Source organism: Pseudophryne corroboree, chromosome 8, assembly GCF_028390025.1.
Source record: "Pseudophryne corroboree isolate aPseCor3 chromosome 8, aPseCor3.hap2, whole genome shotgun sequence".
In the NCBI taxonomy this organism is placed as follows: domain Eukaryota; kingdom Metazoa; phylum Chordata; class Amphibia; order Anura; family Myobatrachidae; genus Pseudophryne; species Pseudophryne corroboree.
The window spans coordinates 190,780,165-190,804,428 of NC_086451.1; the positions used below are offsets into that span (position 1 = coordinate 190,780,165).

Here is a 24,264-nt window from a genome sequence, read left to right on the forward strand (position 1 = left end):
AACGCAGCCGCGGTTCTTGGAACAGACAGGGTCCTTGCTGGAGCAGGTCCCTTCTTAGAGGTAGAGGCCACGGATATTCCGTGAGCATCTCTTGAAGTTCCGGTTACCAAGTCCTTCTTGGCCAATCCGGAGCCACGAATATAGTGCTTACTCCTCTCCATCTTATCAATCTCAGTACCTTGGGTATGAGAGGCAGATGAGGGAACACATACACTGACTGGTACACCCACGGTGTTACCAGAGCGTCTACAGCTATTGCCTGAAGGTCCCTTGACCTGGCGCAATACCTGTCGAGTTTTTCCCAACGGTTTATAATCATGTGGAAGACTTCTGGGTGAAGTCCCCACTCTCCCGGGTGGAGGTCGTGTCTGCTGAGGAAGTCTGCTTCCCAGTTGTCCACTCCCGGAATTGCTGACAGTGCTATCACATGATTTTCCGCCCAGCGAAGAATCCTTGCAGCTTCTGCCATTGCCCTCCTGCTTCTTGTGCCACCCTGTCTGTTTACGTGGGTGACTGCCGTGATGTTGTCCGACTGGATCAACACCGGCTGACCTTGAAGCAGAGGTCTTGCTAAGCTTAGAGCATTGTAAATGGCCCTTAGCTTCAGGATATTTATGTGAAGTGATGTCTCCAGGCTTGACCATAAGCCCTGGAAATTCCTTCCCTGTGTGACTGCTCCCCAGCCTCGCAGGCTGGCATCCGTGGTCACCAGGACCCAGTCCTGAATGCCGAATCTGCGGCCCTCTAGAAGATGAGCACTCTGCAACCAACACAGGAGGGACACCCTTGTTCTTGGTGACAGGGTTATCCGCTGATGCATCTGAAGATGCGACACGGACCATTTGTCCAGCAGGTCCCACTGGAAAGTTCTTGCGTGGAATCTGCCGAATGGGATTGCTTCGTAGGAAGCCACCATTTTACCCAGAACCCTTGTGCATTGATGCACTGAGACTTGGCTCGGTTTTAGGAGGTTCCTGACTAGCTCGGATAACTCCCTGGCTTTCTCCTCCCGGAGAAACACCTTTTTCTGGACTGTGTCCAGGATCATCCGTAGGAACAGAAGACGAGTCGTCGGAACCAGCTGCGATTTTGGAATATTGAGAATCCAATCGTGTTGCCGCAACACTACCTGAGATAGTGCTACACCGACCTCCAACTGTTCCCTGGATCTTACCCTTATCAGGGAATCGTCCAAGTAAAGGATAACTAAAATTCCCTTCCTTCGAAGGAATATCATCATTTCGGCCATTACCTTGGTAAAGACCCGGGGTGCCGCGGACCATCCATACGGCAGCGTCTGAACTGATAGTGACAGTTCTGTACCATAAACCTGAGGTACCCTTGGTGAGAAGGGTAAATTGGGACATGAAGGTAAGCATCCTTGATGTCCCGAGACATCATGTAGTCCCCTTCTTCCAGGTTCGCAATCACTGCTCTGAGTGACTCAATCTTGAATTTGAACCTCTGTATGTAAGTGTTCAAAGATTTTAGATTTAGAATCGGTCTCACAGAGCCGTCCGGCTTCGGTACCACAACAGTGTGGAATAATACCCCGTTCCCTGTTGCAGGAGGGGTACCTTGATTATCACCTGCTGGGAATACAGCTTGTGAATGGCTTCCAAAACTGTCTCCCTGTCAGAAGGAGACATCGGTAAAGCCGACTTTAGGAAACGGCGAGGGGGAGACGTCTCGAATTCCAATTTGTACCCCTGAGATATCACCTGACGGATCCAGGGGTCTACTTGCGAGTGAGCCCACTGCGCGCTGAAATTCATTGAGACGGGCCCCCCACCGTGCCTGATTCTGCTTGTAAAGCCCCAGCGTCATACTGAGGGCTTGGCAGAGGCGGGAGAGGGTTTCTGTTCCTGGGAACTGGCTGATTTCTGCAGCCTTTTTCCTCTCCCTCTGTCACGGGGCAGAAATGAGGAACCTTTTGCCCGCTTGTCCACGAAAAGACTGCGCCTGATAATACGGCGTCTTCTCATGTTGAGAGGCGACCTGGGGTACAAACGTGGATTTCCCAGCTGTTGCCGTGGCCACCAGGTCTGAAAGACCGACCCCAAATAACTCCTCCCCTTAATAAGGCAATACTTCCAAATGCCGTTTGAAATCCGCATCACCTGACCACTGTCGTGTCCATAACCCTCTACTGGTAGAAATGGACAACGCACTTAGACTTGATGCCAGTCGGCAAATATTCCACTGTGCATCACGCATATATAGAAATGCATCTTTTAACTGCTCTATAGGCAAAAATATACTGTCCCTATCTAGGGTATCAATATTTTCAGTCAGGGAATCCGACCACGCCAACCCAGCACTGCACATCCAGGCTGAGGCGATTGCTGGTCGCAGTATAACACCAGTATGTGTGTAAATACATTTTAGGATACCCTCCTGCTTTCTATCAGCAGGATCCTTAAGGGCGGCCATCTCAGGAGAGGGTAGAGCCCTTACAAGTGTGTGAGCGCTTTATCCACCCTAGGGGGTGTTTCCCAACGCACCCTAACCTCTGGCGGGAAAGGATATAATGCCAATAACATTTTAGAAATTATCAGTTTTATCGGGGGAAACCCACGCATCATCACACACCTCATTTAATTTCTCAGATTCAGGAAAACTACAGGTAGTTTTTCCTCACCGAACATAATACCCCTTTTTGGTGGTACTCGTATTATCAGAAGTGTGTAAAACATTTTTCATTGCCTCCATCATGTAACGTGTGGCCCTACTGGAAGTCACATTTGTCTCTTCACCGTCGACACTGGAGTCAGTATCCGTGTCGGCGTCTATATCTGCCATCTGAGGTAACGGGCGCTTTAGAGCCCCTGACGGCCTATGAGACGTCTGGACAGGCACAAGCTGAGTAGCCGTCTGTCTCATGTCAACCACTGTCTTTTATACAGAGCTGACACTGTCACGTAATTCCTTCCAACAGTTCATCCACTCAGGTGTCGACCCCCTAGGGGGTGACATCACTATTACAGGCAATCTGCTCCGTCTCCACATCATTTTTCTCCTCATACATTTCGACACAAACGTACCGACACACAGCACACACACAGGGAATGCTCTGATAGAGGACAGAACCCCACTAGCCCTTTGGGGAGACAGAGGGAGAGTTTGCCAGCACACACCAGAGCGCTATATATATATATATAGGGATAACCTTATATAAGTGTTTTTCCCCTTATAGCTGCAGTATTGTTTATACTGCGCCTAATTAGTGCCCCCCTCTCTTTTTTAACCCTTTCTGTAGTGTAGTGACTGCAGGGGAGAGCCAGGGAGCTTCCCTCCAACGGAGCTGTGAGGGAAAATGGCGCCAGTGTGCTGAGGAGATAGGCTCCGCCCCCTTATCGGCGGCCTTATCTCCCGTTTTTCTATGTATTCTGGCAGGGGTTAAATGCATCCATATAGCCCAGGAGCTATATGTGATGCATTTTTTGCCATCCAAGGTGTTTTTATTGCGTCTCAGGGCGCCCCCCCCCCCAGCGCCCTGCACCCTCAGTGACCGGAGTGTGAAGTGTGCTGAGAGCAATGGCGCACAGCTGCAGTGCTGTGCGCTACCTTGTTGAAGACTGACGTCTTCTGCCGCCGATTTTCCGGACCTCTTCTGCTCTTCTGGCTCTGTAAGGGGGACGGCGGCGCGGCTCTGGGACCCATCCATGGCTGGGCCTGTGATCGTCCCTCTGGAGCTAATGTCCAGTAGCCTAAGAAGCCCAATCCACTCTGCACGCAGGTGAGTTTGCTTCTTCTCCCCTTAGTCCCTCGATGCAGTGAGCCTGTTGCCAGCAGGACTCACTGAAAATAAAAAAACCTAATTTAAACTTTTACTCTAAGCAGCTCAGGAGAGCCACCTAGATTGCACCCTTCTCGTTCGGGCACAAAAATCTAACTGAGGCTTGGAGGAGGGTCATTGGGGGAGGAGCCAGTGCACACCAGCTAGTCCTAAAGCTTTTACTTTTGTGCCCAGTCTCCTGCGGAGCCGCTATTCCCCATGGTCCTTTCGGAGTTCCCAGCATCCACTAGGACGTCAGAGAAATATTAAATGTGTTTTTACGGCTTTTCCATGCGATTACAAACACTACTGTAATTACCCATACCACGCGCTAATACGCAGGACCGCGGGAGCGACCATACGCAAATTGCGAATATGTGCACGCACGGCAGAGCAAGTACGCGCATGGAAGCCATCTGTGTGTAGTTTGTACGTGAGGTGTGTACTGCAATATTTTTCGACTTCGACAGTCACAATGTCCAAAATGTCTCTGTTTTGTATCTGAAGGACCAATTAATTAGTTCCAAATTCCTCATTTCATCCGCCACGAAATGGAGTGTCCCGATCAGTTCACCAACGCGTTTCTGCTCCCCTGGGAGCCTTGATAAAGGGGAGCAGAAACGCGAGCTGACCGGGGAGACTGTAGCAGACCAAGATACTGAGCATTTGGACACTGCAGGTCCAGACACAGAGACGACACCCAAGGGATTTGGGAGGTATCGGTGTGATATAACCGTGCTCGTTTAGGTGGGCATTTATTGACACCCTGTAAATCTGATATGCTTCTCTGCCTGACCAATGGTGGATTTTCATATGTAAATTTTTAATATTTTTTGGAATAAAAATCGTACTTCACTATATATACACCCTCTTTTCATTCGATTTTGGGTCAAATATGGAGCCATTAGCCTATATGGCGAGAAATTGGGTCGATAAAGCAGGATACGAACGTCGACTTCATTCCTTGGCGGATGAAAGAAGGAATTTGTAACTAATTAATTGGTCCTTCAGATACAAAACAGACATTTTGGACATTGTGACGTATATATTTATTTTATTCTTCCCTGTATCTAAGAGGGTGCGCACAGCTGTTAATATTGTACTGTACAGCTTGTGTTAACCCATATTCACAGTAAGCACAATGTCATACACAAAGACAGGTATAATGCAAGCCTGCCCTACTGTATGTGAGAGGAGACACTGGGGGTCATTCCGAGTTGTTCACTCGCTAGCTACTTTTAGCAGCCGTGCAAGCGCATAGTGGCCACCAACGGGGGAGGGGGGGGGGTATTTTCGCTTTGCAACTGTGCGAGCACCTTTGCAGCCGAGCGCAGAAAAAAAACATTTTGTGCAATTTCACAGTAGCTCTGGACTTACTCAGCTCTTGCGATCACTTCAGTCTTTTTGGTGCCGGAATTGACATCAGACACCCGCCCTGCAAATGCCTGGACACGCCTGCGTTTTTTTAAACACTCCCAGAAAACGGTCAATTGACACCCATAAACGTCCTCTGTCAATCACCTTGCGTTCGTCTGTGCGAATGGAATCTTAGCTAAATCCATCGCCCAGCATCGATCTTTTGTACCCGTACAACGTGCCTGTGATTTGCGGTGCATGCGCAGTTTTGACGGTTTTATACATGATCGCCGCGCTGCGAAAATCGTCTGCAAGCAATCAACTCGGAATGACACCCACAGAGAGGGAACACCAGCACACACTGAGCTGCACAGCCCCAGTGAGGCTGTCAGCTCCCTATAATACAGTAAACACTAACAATTATTGTCCTAGATAGGATCAGGATAGTGTACACAAGCAGCTCTCCCCCTTTGCTACACCCTGTACCAGATGTCCAGCGTGTCTGAGGATCAGGAAGCGCTGTGTGTGCTGCAGTAAGCAGAGGAATGCGCCAAAACACCTCACGTCCCCCTCTATGTCGCCGGAGATACATACATATACTTTACTGGCAAAAGTCTCCTTTTAAGCTTAAAACATCACACAAGTGCTAGTCAAGCCCTTTTGTGCTAGTTCTACACGGGGATCTTAGCGGAACTATAACCAACCCCCCCCCCCCCCCCCCCCCCCGGGAAGGTCCCGTACACCACGCCAGTGGTCAGCCGCACTTTGAACCGGGGGTCCCCCTAGCGGGCCCCCGGTTTGTACTCAGCACTGATGTCACCTTCAGGCAACGTTAGGTGGGTCCGGGTTGCAGGGGCTGTGACAGCCAAGGCGCAGTGCCCCGCTAAACAACAACCCCTCAGGACAGTGGTCTTGCAACGGGGAAGCGGCTCTGCACCTTGCAAGGCCGGTGACCGTTCGTCCCCCCCTAACTCCCACGGTGCAGGTATGCATTTGCCCAGACAGCATACCGAAAATAAAAGATTAAAAGAAATTGAAGAAAACTCTCTGGAGCTGCAGAGTGTGCATCCTCTCCTGAGGGCACTTTTTTCTAAACTGTCTGTGGGAGGGGGCATAGAGGGGAGGAGCCAGCACTCCCAGCTGAATAAATTTAAAGTGCACTGGCTCCTTTGGACCCCATCTATACCCCATCGTACTAGTTTCCCCCAATATTCCTTAAGGATGCTAGAGAAAAGAGGAGTATTTTTTTCCTCTGGAGAACAAAATTTTGTAAACTACAAAGAGATGACATACTGTATATGAGCAAATTCAACCTGACACAAGGTTCCACTACGACCCTCTACAGATGTTAGTAAACCTTTGCTTATGTTTTTGTCATAACTCAGAATTTGGTCAACATGCCAGCTGTCGGGATCCCAACACCCTTCAGAATACCGATGTTGGAACTCAGAATGGCTCAGGAGACCGATACCAGCATCCCAACTGTAAATACAGTATACCCATGATTTTAGGTTTAGGTAGGAGCAAGTGGGTTAGGGTAAGGCACCCTGGGGAGGGTAGTTAGGGTTTGGCTGTGGGGAAGGGAGGGACAGGTTTAGACAGTGGGGACGGGAGTAAGGGTGAGGCACTAAGGGGGGAGAACACCCCTTTACTCACCCCTGTCGGTCTTTTCACCAGCGGGATCCGGCGGTCGGTATTACGACCACCGCAATCTCATACCGATTCCCTTCATACTACTCTAACACCTAACAAAAATAAGAATTTACTCACCGGTAATTCTATTTCTCGTAGTCCGTAGTGGATGCTGGGAACTCCGTAAGGACCATGGGGAATAGACGGGCTCCGAAGGAGACTGGGCACTTTAAAAGAAAGATTAGGTACTATCTGGTGTGCACTGGCTCCTCCCTCTATGCCCCTCCTCCAGACCTCAGTTAAGGAAACTGTGCCCGGAAGAGCTGACATTACAAGGAAAGGATTTGGAATCCAGGGTAAGACTCATACCAGCCACACCAATCACACCGTACAACTCGTGATAACTATACCCAGTTAACAGTATGAACAAAAAACTGAGCCTCATTCAAAAGATGGCTCATAACAATAACCCTTAAGTTAAGCAATAACTATATACATGTATTGCAGAGAGTCCGCACTTGGGACGTGCGCCCAGCATCCACTACGGACTACGAGAAATAGAATTACCGGTGAGTAAATTCTTATTTTCTCTGACGTCCTAGTGGATGCTGGGAACTCCGTAAGGACCATGGGGATTATACCAAAGCTCCCAAACGGGCGGGAGAGTGCGGATGACTCTGCAGCACCGAATGAGCAAACTCAAGGTCCTCCTCAGCCAGGGTAGCAAACTTGTAGAATTTTGCAAATGTGTTTGAACCCGACCAAGTAGCAGCTCGGCAAAGCTGTAAAGCCGAGACCCCTCGGGCAGCCGCCCAAGAAGAGCCCACCTTCCTTGTGGAATGGGCTTTTACTGATTTAGGATGCGGCAGTCCAGCCGCAGAATGTGCCAGCTGAATCGTGCTACAGATCCAGCGAGCAATAGTCTGCTTCGAAGCAGGAGCACCCAGCTTGTTGGGTGCATGCAGGATAAATAGCGAGTCAGTTTTTCTGACTCTAGCCGTCCTGGAAACATAAATTTTCAGGGCCCGGACTACGTCCAGCAACTTGGAGTCCTCCAAGTCCCGAGTAGCCGCAGGCACCACAATAGGTTGGTTCAAATGAAACGCTGATACCACCTTTGGGAGAAATTGGCGACGAGTCCTCAATTCCGCCCTGTCCATATGGAAAATCAGATATGGGCTTTTACATGACAAAGCCGCCAACTCTGACACACGCCTAGCTGAGGCCAAGGCCAACAGCATGACCACCTTCCACGTGAGATACTTTAACTCCACGGTCTTAAGTGGCTCAAACCAATGTGATTTCAGGAAATTCAACACAACGTTGAGATCCCAAGGTGCCACTGGAGGCACAAAAGGGGGCTGAATATGCAGCACTCCCTTAACAAACGTCTGAACTTCAGGCAGTGAAGCCAGTTCTTTTTGAAAGAAAATAGAGAGGGCCGAAATCTGGACCTTTATGGACCCCAATTTTAGGCCCATAGTCACCCCTGACTGTAGGAAGTGCAGAAATCGACCCAGCTGGAATTCCTCTGTTGGGGCCTTCCTGGCCTCACACCAAGCAACATATTTTCGCCATATGCGGTGATAATGTTTTGCTGTCACATCCTTCCTAGCTTTTATCAGCGTAGGAATCACTTCATCTGGAATGCCCTTTTCCGTTAGGATCCGGCGTTCAACCGCCATGCCGTCAAACGCAGCCGCGGTAAGTCTTGGAACAGACAGGGCCCCTGCTGCAGCAGGTCCTGTCGGAGAGGCAGAGGCCATGGGTCCTCTGAGATCATTTCTTGTAGTTCTGGGTACCAAGTTCTTCTTACTCCTCTCCTCTCTTTCTTATTATCCTCAGTACCTTGGGTATGAGAGGAAGAGGAGGGAACACATAAACCGACTGGTACACCCACGGTGTCACTAGTGCGTCCACAGCTATCGCCTGAGGGTCCCTTGACCTGGCGCAATATGATTTTAGCTTTTTGTTGAGGCGGGACGCCATCATGTCCACCTGTGGCCGTTCCCAACGATTTACAATCAGCGTGAAGACTTCTGGATGAAGTCCCCACTCTCCCGGGTGGAGGTCGTGCCTGCTGAGGAAGTCTGCTTCCCAGTTGTCCACTCCCGGAATAAACACTGCTGACAGTGCTAGGACGTGATTCTCCGCCCATCGAAGAATCCTTGTGGCTTCTGCCATCGCCATCCTGCTTCTTGTGCCGCCCTGGCGGTTTACATGGGCGACCACCGTGATGTTGTCTGACTGAATCAGCACCGGTTGGTTTTGAAGCAGGGGCTCTGCTTGACTCAGGGCGTTGTAAATGGCCCTTAGTTCCAGTATATTTATGTGTAGTGAAGTCTCCTGACTTGACCACTGTCCTTGGAAGTTCCTTCCCTGAGTGACTGCCCCCCATCCTCGGAGGCTTGCATCCGTGGTCACCAGGACCCAGTCCTGTATGCCGAATCTGCGGCCCTCGAGAAGATGAGCACTCTGCAGCCACCACAGCAGAGACACCCTGGCCCTCGGGGACAGGGTGATCAACCGATGCATCTGAAGATGCGATCCGGACCATTTGTCTAACAGATCCCACTGAAATATCCTTGCATGGAATCTGCCGAAGGAAATTGCTTCGTAAGAAGCCACCATCTTTCCCAGGACCCGCGTGCACTGATGCACCGACACCTGTTTTGGTTTCAGGAGGTCCCTGACCAGAGATGACAATTCCTGGGCCTTCTCCCCGGGGAGAAACACCTTCTTCTGTTCTGTGTCCAGAATCATTTCAGAATCCAGCCGTGCTGTTGCAACACTTCCCGAGATAGTGCTACGCTGACTAACAACTGCTCCTTGGACCTCGCCTTTATAAGGAGATCGTCCAAGTACGGGATAATTATAACTCCCTTCTTTCGAAGGAGTATCATCATTTCGGCCATTACCTTGGTAAATACTCTCGGTGCCGTGGACAGACCAAACGGCAACGTCTGGAATTGGTAATGACAGTCCTGTACCACAAACCTGAGGTACTCCTGGTGAGGTGGGTAAATGGGGACATGCAGGTAAGCATCCTTGATGTCCAGCGACACCATAAAATCCCCCTCTTCCAGGCTTGCAATAACCGCCCTGAGCGATTCCATTTTGAACTTGAACTTCCTTATATAAGTGTTCAAGGATTTCAAATTTAGAATGGGTCTCACCGAACCGTCTGGTTTCGGTACCACAAACATTGTGGAATAGTAACCCCGTCCCTGTTGAAGGAGGGGAACCTTGATTATCACCTGCTGGAGGTACAGCTTGTGAATAGCCGCCAGTACTATCTCCCTTTCCCTGGGAGCAGCTGGCAAGGCTGATTTGAGGTAACGGCGAGGGGGAGTCGCCTCGAACTCCAGCTTGTATCCCTGAGATACAACTTGTACAACCCAGAGATCCACCAGTGAGCGAAACCACTGGTTGCTGAAGTTCCGGAGACGCGCCCCCACCGCACCTGGCTCCACCTGTGGAGCCCCAGCGTCATGCGGTGGACTTAGTGGAAGCAGGGGAGGATTTTTGTTCCTGGGAACTGGCTGCCTGATGCAGCTTCTTTCCTCTACCCCTGCCTCTGGGCAGAAAGGATGCGCCTCTGACCCGCTTGCCTTCCTGAGGCCGAAAGGACTGTACTTGATAATACGGTGCTTTCTTAGGCTGTGAGGGAACCTGAGGTAAAAAAGTCGACTTCCCAGCTGTTGCTGTGGATACGAGGTCCGAGAGACCGTCCCCAAACAATTCCTCACCCTTATAAGGCAAAACCTCCATGTGCCTTTTAGAATCAGCATCACCTGTCCACTGCCGAGTCCATAATACTCTCCTGGCAGAAATGGACATTGCATTAATTCTAGATGCCAGCCGGCAAATGTCCCTCTGTGCATCCCTCATATATAAGACGACGTCCTTTATATGCTCTATGGTTAGCAAAATAGTATCCCTTTCGAGGGAATCAATGTTGTCTGACAGGGTATCAGACCATGCTGCTGCAGCACTACACATCCATGCTGAAGCAATTGCAGGTCTCAGTATAGTACCTGAGTGTGTGTATACAGACTTCAGGATAGCCTCCTGCTTTCTATCTGCAGGCTCCTTTAGGGCGGCCGTATCCTGAGACGGCAGTGCCACCCTTTTTGATAAGCGTGTGAGCGCCTTGTCCACCCTAGGGGATGTTTCCCAACGTAGCCTACCCGTTGCCGGGAAAGGGTACGCCATCAGTAACCTCTTAGAAATCACTAGTTTCTTATCAGGGGAACACCACGCTTCTTCACACAATTCATTTAACTCATCAGATCAGTCACTGGCAGCTTTTTCTCCCCAAACAGAATACCCTTTTTGGTGGTAACCGGGTTAATGTCAGAAATGTGCAATACATTTTTCATTGCAGTAATCATGCATCGGATGGCCCTTGTGGACTGTACATTTGTCTCATCCTCATCTACACTGGAGTCAGACTCCGTGTCGACATCTGTGTCTGCCATCTGAGCTAGCGGGCGTTTATGAGCCCCTGATGGTCTCTGAGACGCCTGGGCAGGCGCGGGCTGAGATGCCGGCTGTCCCAAGGCTGCTGCGTCATCAAACCTTTTATATAAGGAGTTGACACTGTCGGTTAATACCTTCCACATATCCATCCACTCCGGTGTCGGCCCCGTCGGGGGCGACACCACACTTATCGGCTCTTGCTCCGCCTCCACGTAACCCTCCTCATCAAACATGTCGACACAGCCGTACCGACACACCGCACACACACACAGGGAATGCTCTGACTGAGGACAGGACCCCACAGAAGTCCTTTTGGGAGACAGAGAGAGAGTATGCCAGCACACACCAGAGCGCTATATAACACAGGGATTTACACTAAAAAGAGTGATTTTTCCCAATAGCTGCTTATTATCACAATTGCGCCTAAATTTATGTGCCCCCCTCTCTTTTTTACCCTTGTTGTATTGGATACTGCAGGGGAGAGCCTGGGGAGCGTCCTTCCAGCGGAGCTGTGAAGAGAAAATGGCGCTGGTGTGCTGAGGAAGAAGGCCCCGCCCCCTCAGCGGCGGGCTTCTCCCGCGTTTTGTATAATATTAATGGCGGGGGTTTTTGCAGATATACAGTTTATTAACTGTATTATGTGCATTTTTGCCAAAAAGGTAATCTAATTGCTGCCCAGGGCGCCCCCTCCCCAGCGCCCTGCACCCAACAGTGACCGGAGTGTGTGGTGTGCTGTGGGAGCAATGGCGCACAGCTGCAGTGCTGTGCGCTACCTAAATGAAGACCGGAGTCTTCTGCCGCCGATTTCGTCACTTCTTCTGTCTTCTGGCTCTGCAAGGGGGACGGCGGCGCGGCTCCAGGAACGGACGATCGAGGACGGGCCCTGTGGTCGAACCCTCTGGAGCTAATGGTGTCCAGTAGCCTTAGAAGCACAAGCTAGCTGCAAGCAGGTAGGTTTGCTTCTCTCCCCTCAGTCCCACGTAGCAGTGAGTCTGTTGCCAGCAGATCTCACTGAAAATAAAAAAACCTAACAAATACTTTCTTTCTAGCAAGCTCAGGAGAGCCCACTAGGAGCACCCAGCTCTGGCCGGGCACAGATTCTAACTGGGGTCTGGAGGAGGGGCATAGAGGGAGGAGCCAGTGCACACCAGATAGTACCTAATCTTTCTTTTAGAGTGCCCAGTCTCCTTCGGAGCCCGTCTATTCCCCATGGTCCTTACGGAGTTCCCAGCATCCACTAGGACGTCAGAGAAATGTAATCGCTCAATGGTCCGTTAAATTTAAAAGACCTGTAATCTAGTGAATCTACAGTAGCAAGAAGTTACATTATGCTTTCAGCTCACCTCATTTCTCTAAGCAGTCCATAGGCTTCTATCAAGGAGTGCACCATGCTGGCCTGAAAAGCAAATGTCTGAGTTAGAAAACATAAAACTGCATTGTAAAGGTTCCCAATAATAATACTAATAATTTCCGCAGCACATGTAAATTCACGATGCTGAAGTTAGCTTCTTATTCGGGCAGCTTCTTATTCACTTCTTATTCAAGCTCTAGCTTCTTATTCACTTCTTATTCAGATCATTCAGTTTTGCAAGGGTTAACTAGTCTTGGGCCACAAAATTGAACCCCGAAATCTACAGAGGGTGGTCACTTGCATGTGACCCACTTGTATTTTGTGTGGCCCAACGCTGTTTTGGGCATGAAATACACTGGCAAAGTGGGCACACACACCATATTTTGCCATTTTGAATAAGTAGCTGTCGTTTTGCAAGGGTTAACTAGTCTTGGGCCACAAATTTGACACCTGAAATCAACAAAGGGTGGTCACTTACATATCACCCACTTGTATTTTGTTTGGCCCAACGCTGTTTTGGGAATGAAATACACTGGCAAAGTGGGCACACACACCATATTTTGCCATTTTGAATAAGTAGCTGTAGTTTTGCGAGGGTTAACTAGTCTTGGGCCACAAATTTGACACCTGAAATCAACAGAGGGTGGTCACTTACATATCACCCACTTGTATTTTGTTTGGCCCAACGCGGTTTTGGGCATGAAATACACTGGTAAAGTGGGCACACACACACCATATTTTGCCATTTTGAATAAGTAGCTGTAATTTTGCAAGGGTTAACTAGTCTTAGGCCACAAATTTGACACCTAAAATCAACAGAGGGTGGTCACTTACATATCACCCACTTGTATATTGTTTGGCCCAACGCTGTTTTGGGCATGAAATATACAGGCAAAGTGGGCACACACACCATATTTTGCCATTTTGAATAAGTAGCTGTAGTTTTGCAATGGTTAACTAGTTTTGGGCCACAAATTTGACACCTGAAAGCAGGTGCCTGCAATACAGGCTCTGCACACAAAGCTTTACTTAAATTCTGCAAAGTAGTCTCTGGGGGCCTAGGGGGTAATTCAGACTGCATCACTGCAGCGGCAACGATCACAGTCTGATTTACTTTGTGGAGTGCGCACTCCGGGAGCCCAGTGAGATTCTATCCGCATCTCTCAGGGCTTTGATCGCCACCGGCTTTGGAACCACGGTCTGGACAACGGAGGCCTATCTGGACTGGGGGGGGGGGCCGAGGCAGCTGAGTGGTGTTACACACAGCCTCTGCGACCCGGGATGTGGCGAGTAGCGGACTGCCAGCGAGCAGGAGCTTTGCTGGCAGGAAGCTACTCATCAGGTACAAAATCATCGACACCGTGCAATGGTTTTGTACCTGTGCGAGGGGGAAGCTAGGGCCAGTCATGCGGGGCGAACTAGCTCTGTGCTGGGCATCCACCCGCATGTCAGTACATGATTGTAGATGTGCTACATTCAGTGAATGATGCAGCCCTGTGGCAAATTCGCGCATGAACCTACGCAGTGGCGGAACAAGACCATGGTGGGCCCAGGTGCAACAAAATGCGTATCCCCAGCCCCCCCCAAGATCCAAAACATGTGTCAAAAAATAGGGCATGGTCTCATTGAAAAGGGGTGTGGGCACACAATAGTACCACCAATTCAAATGATGCCACACAGTAGTGCAACCTTATTACATTACACCGATTTACATTACATTACACTGAACAGTAGTACTCCTTATATACGTTACGCTACACAGTAGTGCTCCTGAAACACGTTATGCCACACAGTACTGCTTCTTATACGCATTACGCCACATAGTAGAGCTCCTTCTACACGTTACGCCACACAGTAGTGCTCCTTATACACATTACAACTTACAGTAGTGCCTCTTATACATGTTACGCCACACAGTAGTATTCTTAATATACGTTATACCACACAGTAGTGCTCCTGATACACGTTACTCCACCCAGTACTGCTCCTTATACATGTTACGCAACACAGTAGAGCTCCTTATACACGTTACAACACACAGTAATGGTCCTTATACACTTTACGCCACACAATAGTGCTCCTTATACACGTTACGCCACACAGTGGTGCTTCTTATAGACGTTACACCACACAGTAATACCCCTTATACAGGTTACGCCACACAGTAGAGCTCCTTATACACATTACGCCACACAGTAGAGCTCCTTTTATACGCAACGCCAATATAGTAGGCACTACGGTAAAGTTTTAGGGTTAGGCTGCTGGGTGTGGGGTGAGGCACTGGGGTGGTGGCTAGGGTTAGGCTGTGGGGAGGGGAAAAGGTTAAGGTTAGCAACTAGGGAAAGGTTTAGGGATTAGGGATAATGGGGAAAATACTCACCAGAACACTGCTGAGACATCGCCAACGCAATGTGATCCAGAAAAAGGCACTGCTATCACCGGTATAAAGTACGAAACTGCTATATCTCAAGGGACTGTTTGTTGACAGTTTTTCATGTCGACATAATGAATATCAATATAACTGTCGATAACTGTCGGCCAATTGTATCCAACTCCCACAAAAACTCAGGAGACTTCTCACTGTATAAAGATGGGACAATTCCTTTGTACAAGGATACACAAGGCCCATGGAGACAGATGTCCACACTATGCATCATGCAGCCAGCAGCAGCACATGCACCCTGGGTGACAACACATGACCCTGTGCCTGGCCGCCTTAGTGGAGTCACTCTATGCTGTGCTGTATGTTATATGTCACTGCACAGTCACCATTACTATTTGCATAGAGACCATCTTACTGTAACAACCCCGCCCACCACCTCCCAATCTCCGCCCCCTCAATGTAGGCTCCGCCTCTTCGAGGTCCGCGATTCTGAGTTTGCAGGATGTACAATTAGAAAAATGTATAATAAAATAAAAATAAACACACAGCTGCCTTACCACCTTACAAGGAATGCTGCTGCACTACCTCAGATACTCTACAGTTTAGCCGCATGGTCACGTGATGCTCCGGCTCCGGTAGCAAAAAGAAACCGCTGGGCTGCCTGTGAATGAGAGGGGAAGATGGCCCCTTCTCCTGCTCCAGACTTCTCCACTGCATCCTCCTCCCCCTCTGGCCAGACTGCAGCTCTGCACACCAGCTCAGCCTCATTCTGTTTAGGGGAACCGGCGGCTTGCAGATGGCATGTAATGAGTCAGTTTGACTCATTGTAGTGCCTCCGGCTGTGGGCCCCTTCATCGTGGAGGGGCCCTGGTGCATTGCACCGGTTGCACCGCTGCAGGTTCCACCCCTGAACCTACAATAAAAGCCCACCAGACCAAAGAATATCCTGAGTTGCGACATACATTTTACTTAGGCCATGTGAAGATTGCTTCCACCTTGCTGGGTTGAGGTTTAACTTACCCTTGGCATACAATATACCCCAGATACTTTGCCTCCACAGTTATGATGGCACACTTCTCCAGGTTAGCTGTGAACCCTTGTGCCTGTAGAGACTGTAACACTGCATCCACCTTTGGAAGGTTCGACTGGAACAAACCCACTGTGGTACAGAAGGCTGTTGTTGCTTTGGCGGCTTCCATCAGAGGAATTTGCCAGTACCCCTTCAGTAAATCTAGCGTAGTTAGATACTGGCTTATTGCTAAGTTTCTACCAGTTCATCAACCCAGGGCATAGGATAGGAATCAAACAGAGGAACTTTATTTAACTATCTGAAGTCATTACAGAATCTCAAAGCTCCAAAAGGCTTGGGCTCTAAAAAAAAAAAAAATGGGATTATTCCATTCACTGTTTGACTACTCTATGACCCCCAAGCGCCGCATCACTGCCAGTTCCCGTTTTACTGCTGCCTGTTGGGCCTCAGATATACAATACGGCCTTTGCTTTATCACCCCCCCGGGTGGAGTAACATTGTCATGCTGTATGATTTTAGTTTTCCCCAGGAGGGCAGAGAACACAACCTGGTACTGTGCTACAAAGATTACCACTTCTTGTTTCTGGCTAGGACTCAAAGTTACTTCAGTAGGCACCTGACATTCTGGGGTTTTCATGGCCACTAAAGAGGGATGACTGGCACTTTCCAAGGCTTCAACAAATTCACATGGTAGACTTTTACCTCTTTCCTTCTACCTTCCTGCCGTACCTAGACACAAGTATCAGTACCTTGTTGCCCCTATTGAGAGTCCGGTTGACAGCAGTAACGCCATGACTGCGTTTTTGATCCTGTTGAGCTCTTACCATATGCTTGGTCAGAAGTGGCGCAATTTGCCTTAGACAGCCATACAATTGGGACACAAACTGAACGATGTTAGGCTCTTGGGACGGGATCAGTACTAAATCCCGCTGGACGGGATCCCGGCGTTCGAAATACCGACGCCGGAATTTCGACCACACCATCCCGACAGGGGTGGCGAGCAGAACGCAGCCCCTTGCAGGCTCGCTTCGCTCGCCACACTGCAGGCACGGTGCCTTGCTATGCTCGGCACACTTTTATATTCTCCCTCTATGGGTGTCGTGGACACCCACGGAGGCAGAATATGTCGGGATTGTGCCGGTCGGTGTTCCGGCGTCGGTATTTTGACCGCCGGGATTCTGTCCGGCGGGATCTTGACCGCATCCCCTTGGGACAATTGCAGCTCCCACCCATCTTTTAATAGATCTAGTATCCCTCTGCGTTGTCTACCATAGAGGAGTTTGAAGGGTCTAAACCCCATACAGTCTATATATAAAGTCTCTGTATAAATAAAGGATAATAATAATAATAAAAGAGGCTTGGGGTACCTCTCAAACTGTCAACATTAGCTAAGGTAAGAGTAGGTCCTAATCTCGCTTCTCCTGTGACAGTGCCCTTTTCATCATCTGCATAAGGGTTCTGTTAAAGCATTCAACCAAGCCGTCTGTCTGCGGGTGGTAAACCGAAATGGTAATTCTATCCACCTTTAACAGGCGACACAGGTATTTCATTAATTTAGACACAAAAGGGGTACCTTAGTCGGTCAGGACCTCTATTGGTATTCCTAGACGGGTATACAGCATCAAGAACTCTCGGACAATAGTGCTAGATTTCATGTTACATAGTGGTATGGCCTCCGGGTACCCGGAGTAGTCCACCGTCACCAATATATACTGATGCCCATGATCCGATTTTTCTACTGGCCCTATCAGATCTATAAAACTTGGCTCAATAGGCATGGAAATTATAGTCAGGAAAACCAAGGTCGCCCTAAATTCTGTCTGGGGTATTTTTTTACTGCAGCATGAATGCCTGGCCAGGAGAACCATAGCTGGATACGCTGGAGAGTTTTCTTCTCCCCTAAATGGCCACCCCATAAATGCATGTGAGCCGCCCTCAATATCAGCTGCTCATGTTTTCGGGGAATCAGCAACTGGTCTAACCTTTTACCTTGCAAATAAGTTACAAGGTAAAACAAATTGTTTTTCACATAAAGTAAGGTACACCTTCAGGTGGTAAAGCAGAGTTTGCCTTACCATTTACCACTACCACATTTTAAAAAGTATTGGACAAGTTGCCATTGTTATGTTGATCTCGCCTAAAGTCCTGCAAAGACACTCTTTCGCAAATGGGGGACTAATGTGTCTCAATCTCACTGGCAAGAGAGGGCTTTACAGTCATACAACCTTGGCTTCCAGTAGATCTTGGCCCCCTTTGACAGCTTAACCTTTGTCTGTCTGCCAATGTCATGCCAGGTAACAAACTCCTGCAACAGTCCTGGCCCAGGATTAGTGGATAAGAAGGTTTGGAAGCTACTGTGACTACCATTTTTACTGGTCTTACTTTAATCACCACCGGCAGGTGCACTCATGGGCATTCTTCTATGTCACCAAGTATACATAGCATCTTTACCAGAAGCACAACCTGGCCAGACCTGGGAAGAACCAGGTTAGCAGAGATGATAGACAATTCATTGCTAGTATCAACCAAGGCCCAGATATCCCAGCCTTCAATCTGTACCATCAGATGAAACAATAGTTTCAGCTGGGGAAATAATTCCAGGCGCCATACTGAATACAGGTTGTGCTGTTTTCCCTGAGCTGCAATCCACTAGCTCACCCTGCTTTAGGAAGTACCGCTGTGCATGACTGGACTCTCTGCAATCAAAACATATGACTGGAGACGGGCTGTTTGGTTTAACAATGGGAATCTGGGTATTGGGCTTAGGTACTGGCTGTAACCCTTGCTTGGCTTTATTAAAATTTCCCAGGGTCAGGTACCTCTCAATCACCACTGCTAGCTCCTCAATTGTCTGGGGCTCAGCCTGCAAAGGCCCAGTGTTTTACACCACAGTCTAATACCCGTATAGCCTGGTCTAGAGGGTATCCGGACTCCAAGTTGACAACAAAAAGGTCGACACACCTTAGGTCGCCGCCAATTGGTCGACACACCTTAGGTCGACATGGACAAAAAGTCGACATGGGAAAAGGTCGACATGGGTTTTTCACAATTTTTTTCTTTTTTGGAACCTTTTCATCCACGTGGACTACGATTGGAACGGTAATCTGTGCCAAGCGGAGCGGAGTGAAGGCACCATGACCGAAGCAAGGTGATGAGGTGCACTAATTGGGGTTCCTGGTCACTCTACGAAGAAAACGACACCAAAAAAACATAAAAAACTCATGTCGACCTTGTCCTTGTCGACCTTTTGTCCATGTCGACCTAAGGTGTGTCGATCAATTGGCGTTGACCTAAGGTGTGTCGACCTTTTTCTGGTCGACCTAGAGTCCCAGACCCGTCTAGAGCCATCACTTCCACTACCCACTGAGAGGAGTTTTTATCTGTCTGTAACCAGGTTTTACTCAGTTTGGCCGTCACCCCAATCCTGCGGAATATAGCTTCCTTCAAGCAAGGATAGGAGCTAACTTCAGACAACTTTAACTCAACATAGGCTCTCTATGACTCCCCTGTGCGATAAGGAGCTGATCTAACCCTTGATTTCTGGTATCAAATATGTCGCCCAAGACTAGTTAACCCTTGCAAAACTACAGCTACATATTCAATGTTTGGCCAGGCAGAATACAAGTGGGTGATATGTAAGAGACCACATTCTGTTGATTGCAGGTCTCACAGTTGTGTCCCAAGAATAGTTAACTCTTGCAAAACTACAGCTACTTATTCAAAATGGTAAAATATGGTGTGTGTGCCCACTTTGCCAGTGTATTTCATGCCCAAAACAGCGTTGGGCCAGGCAAAATACAAGTGGGTCACATACAAGTGACCACTCTCTGTTGATTTCAGGGGTCAAATTTGTGGCCCAAGACTAGTTAACCCTTGCAAAACTACAGCTACTTATTCAAAATGGCAATTTATAAAATGGTGTTTGTGCCCACTTTGCCAGTGTATTTCATGCCCAAAACAGCGTTGGGCCAGGCAAAAATAAGATTTTACTCACCGGTAAATCTATTTCTCGTAGTCCATAGTGGATGCTGGGAACTCCGAAAGGACCATGGGGAATAGCGGCTCCGCAGGAGTCTGGGCACAACTAAAAGAAAGCTTTTAGACTACCTGGTGTGCACTGGCTCCTCCCACTATGACCCTCCTCCAAGCCTCAGTTAGGATACTGTGCCCGGAAGAGCTGACACAATAAGGAAGGATTTTGAATCCCGGGTAAGACTCATACCAGCCACACCAATCACACGTGATACCATATCCAGTTAACAGTATGAAACAAAACTGAGCCTCTCAACAGATGGCTCATAACAATAACCCGTTATTAACAATAACTATGTACAATTATTGCAGACAATCCGCACTAGGGACGGGCGCCCAGCATCCACTACGGACTACGAGAAATAGATTTACCGGTGAGTAAAATCTTATTTTCTCTGACGTCCTAGTGGATGCTGGGAACTCCGAAAGGACCATGGGGATTATACCAAAGCTCCCAAACGGGCGGGAGAGTGCGGATGACTCTGCAGCACCGAATGAGAGAACTCAAGGTCCTCCTCAGCCAGGGTATCAAATTTGTAGAATTTTGCAAACGTGTTTGCCCCTGACCAAGTAGCAGCTCGGCAAAGTTGTAAAGCCGAGACCCCTCGGGCAGCCGCCCAAGATGAGCCCACCTTCCTTGTAGAATGGGCTTTTACTGATTTAGGACACGGCAGTCCAACCGTAGAATGCGCCAGCTGAATTGTGCTACAAATCCAGCGAGCAATAGTCTGCTTAGAAGCAGGAGCACCCAGTTTGTTGGGAGCATACAGGATAAATAGCGAGTCAGTTTTCCTGACTCCAGCCGTCCTGGAAACATAAATTTTCAAGGCCCTGACTACGTCCAGCAACTTGGAATCCTCCACGTTACTAGTAGCCGCAGGCACTACAATAGGTTGGTTCAAGTGAAAAGCTGATACCACCTTAGGGAGAAACTGGGGACGAGTCCTCAATTCTGCCCTATCCATATGGAAAATCAGATAAGGGCTTTTGCATGACAAAGCCGCCAATTCTGAAACACGCCTGGCCGAAGCCAAGGCCAATAACATGACCACTTTCCACATGAGATATTTAAGATCCACGGTCTTCAGTGGTTCAAACCAATGTGATTTTAGGAAATTCAACACCACGTTGAGATCCCAGGGTGCCACTGAAGGCACAAAAGGGGGCTGAATATGCAGCACTCCTTTTACAAATGTCTGAACTTCAGGCAGTGAAGCTAGTTCTTTTTGGAAGAAAATCGACAGAGCCGATATCTGCACCTTAATGGAGCCTAATTTTAGGCCCATAGACACTCCTGCCTGTAGGAAGTGCAGAAATCGACCCAGCTGAAACTCCTCTGTTGGGGCCTTATTGGCCTCACACCAAGCAACATATTTCCGCCATATGCGGTGATAATGTTTTACAGTTACATCTTTCCTGGCTTTAATCAGCGTAGGAATGACATCCTCCGGAATGCCTTTCTCCTTTAGGATCCGGTGTTCAACCGCCATGCCGTCAAACGCAGCCGCGGTAAGTCTTGGAACAGACAGGGCCCCTGCTGCAGCAGGTCCTGTCTGAGCGGCAGAGGCCATGGGTCCTCTGAGATCATCTCTTGAAGTTCCGGGTACCACGCTCTTCTTGGCCAATCCGGAACCACGAGAATTGTCCTTACTCCTCGTTTTCTTATTATTCTCAGTACCTTTGGTATGAGAGGCAGAGGAGGGAACACATAAACCGACTGGTACACCCACGGTGTCACTAGAGCGTCCACCGCTATCGCCTGAGGGTCCCTTGACCTGGCGCAATATCTCTCTAGTTTTTTGTTTAGGCGGGACGCCATCATGTCCACCTGTGGCCGTTCCCAACGATTTACAATCAGTGTGAAGACTTCTGGATGAAGTCCCCACTCTCCCGGGTGGAGATCGTGTCTGCTGAGGAAATCTGCTTCCCAGTTGTCCACTCCCGGAATGAACACTGCTGACAGTGCTAACACGTGATTTTCCGCCCATTGGAGAATCCTTGTGGCTTCTGCCATCGCCGTCCTGCTTCTTGTGCCGCCCTGTCGGTTTACATGGGCGACTGCCGTGATGTTGTCTGATTGGATCAGTACCGGCTGGTTTTGAAGCAGGGATTTTGCCTGATTTAGGGCATTGTAAATGGCCCTCAGTTCTAGAATATTTATGTGTAGGGAAGTCTCCTGACTCGACCATAGTCCTTGGAAGTTTCTTCCCTGTGTGACTGCCCCCCAGCCTCGAAGGCTGGCATCCGTGGTCACCAGGACCCAGTCCTGTATGCCGAATCTGCGGCCCTCTAGAAGATGAGCACTCTGCAGCCACCACAATAGAGACACCCTGGTTCTTGGAGACAGGGTTATTAGCCGATGCATCTGAAGATGCGATCCGGACCATTGGTCCAACAGGTCCCACTGAAAGATTCTGGCATGCAACCTGCCGAAAGGAATTGCTTCGTAAGAAGCCACCATCTTTCCCAGGACTCGCGTGCAGTGATGCACCGACACCTGTTTTGGTTTCAGGAGGTTTCTGACTAGAGACGTCAGCTCCATGGCTTTTTCCTCTGGGAGAAACACTTTTTTCTGGACTGTGTCCAGAATCATTCCCAGGAACAGTAGACGTGTCGTCGGAACCAGCTGTGACTTTGGAATATTTAGAATCCAACCGTGCTGGTGTAGCACCTCCTGAGATAGTGCTACTCCTACCAACAACTGCTCCTTGGATCTCGCCTTTATTAGGAGATCGTCCAAGTATGGGATAATTAAAACTCACTTTCTTCGAAGGAGTATCATCATTTCCGCCATTTCCTTGGTAAACACCCTCGGTGCCGTGGACAGACCAAACGGCAGCGTCTGGAATTGGTAATGGCAATTCTGTACCGCAAATCTGAGGTACTCCTGGTGAGGATGGTAAATGGGGACATGCAGGTAAGCATCCTTGATGTCCAGGGATACCATGTAATCCCCCTCGTCTAAACTTGCAATAACCGCCCTGAGCGATTCCATCTTGAACTTTAATTTTTTTATGTATGTGTTCAAGGATTTCAAATTTAAAATGGGTCTCACCGAACCGTCCGGTTTCGGTACCACAAACAGTGTGGAATAGTAACCCCGTCCTTGTTGAAGTAGGGGCACCTTGACTATCACGCGCTGGGAATACAGCTTGTGAATTGCCTCTAGCACAGCCTCCCTGTCCGAGGGAGTTGCTGGCAAGGCTGACTTGAGGAAACGGCGGGGGGAGACGCCTCGAATTCCAGCTTGTACCCCTGAGATACTACTTGAAAGATCCAGGGATCCACCTGTGAGTGAGCCCACTGATTGCTGAAATTTTTGAGGCGGCCCCCCACCGTACCTGGCTCCGCCTGTGGAGCCCCACCGTCATGCGGCGGACTTGGAAGAAGCGGGGGAGGACTTTTGCTCCTGGGAACTAGCTGTTTGTTGCAGCCTTTTTCCCCTACCTCTGCCTCTGGACAGAAAGGACCCGCCTTTTCCTCGCCTGTTTTTCTGGGTCCGAAAGGACTGTACCTGATAAAATGGCGCTTTTTTATGCTGTGAGGGAACATGGGGTAAAAATGCTGACTTCCCAGCTGTCGCTGTGGAAACGAGGTCCGAGAGACCATCCCCGAATAACTCCTCACCCTTATAAGGCAAAACTTCCATGTGCCTTTTGGAATCTGCATCCCCTGTCCACTGCCGGGTCCATAAGCCTCTCCTAGCAGAAATGGACAATGCACTTATTTTAGATGCCAGCCGGCAGATCTCCCTCTGTGCATCTCTCATGTATAAGACTGAGTCTTTTATATGCTCTATGGTTAGCAGAATAGTGTCCCTGTCTAGGGTGTCGATATTTTCTGACAGGGAATCTGACCACGCAGCGGCAGCACTGCACATCCATGCTGACGCAATAGCTGGTCTAAGTATAATGCCTGTGTGTGTATACATAGACTTTAGGATTGCCTCCTGTTTTCTATCCGCAGGCTCCTTCAGGGCGGCCGTATCCGGAGACGGAAGTGCCACCTTTTTAGACAAACGTGTGAGCGCTTTATCCACCCTAGGAGGTGTTTCCCAACGTGCCCTATCCTCTGGCGGGAAAGGGAACGCCATTAGTAATTTTTTTGAGATTATCAATCTCTTATCAGGGAAAGCCCACGCTTCTTCACACACGTCATTTAATTCTTCAGATGGGGGAAAAACTACGGGTAGTTTTTTCTCCCCAAACATAATACCCTTT

General features: G+C 49.0%; 1 protein-coding gene across 6 annotated transcripts in view; it reads right to left on the reverse strand.

Moving 5' to 3' along the window:
• HDAC8 (histone deacetylase 8) overlaps positions 1-24,264 on the reverse strand; it is a 404,217-nt gene that overhangs the window by 375,443 nt on the left and 4,510 nt on the right. For all 6 annotated transcript variants that reach the window (XM_063937020.1, XM_063937018.1, XM_063937017.1 and 3 more), the window contains exon 2: positions 12,592-12,644. In XM_063937020.1, coding sequence (XP_063793090.1) covers positions 12,592-12,644 — 53 coding nt within the window. The remainder of the gene's footprint in view (positions 1-12,591; positions 12,645-24,264) is intronic.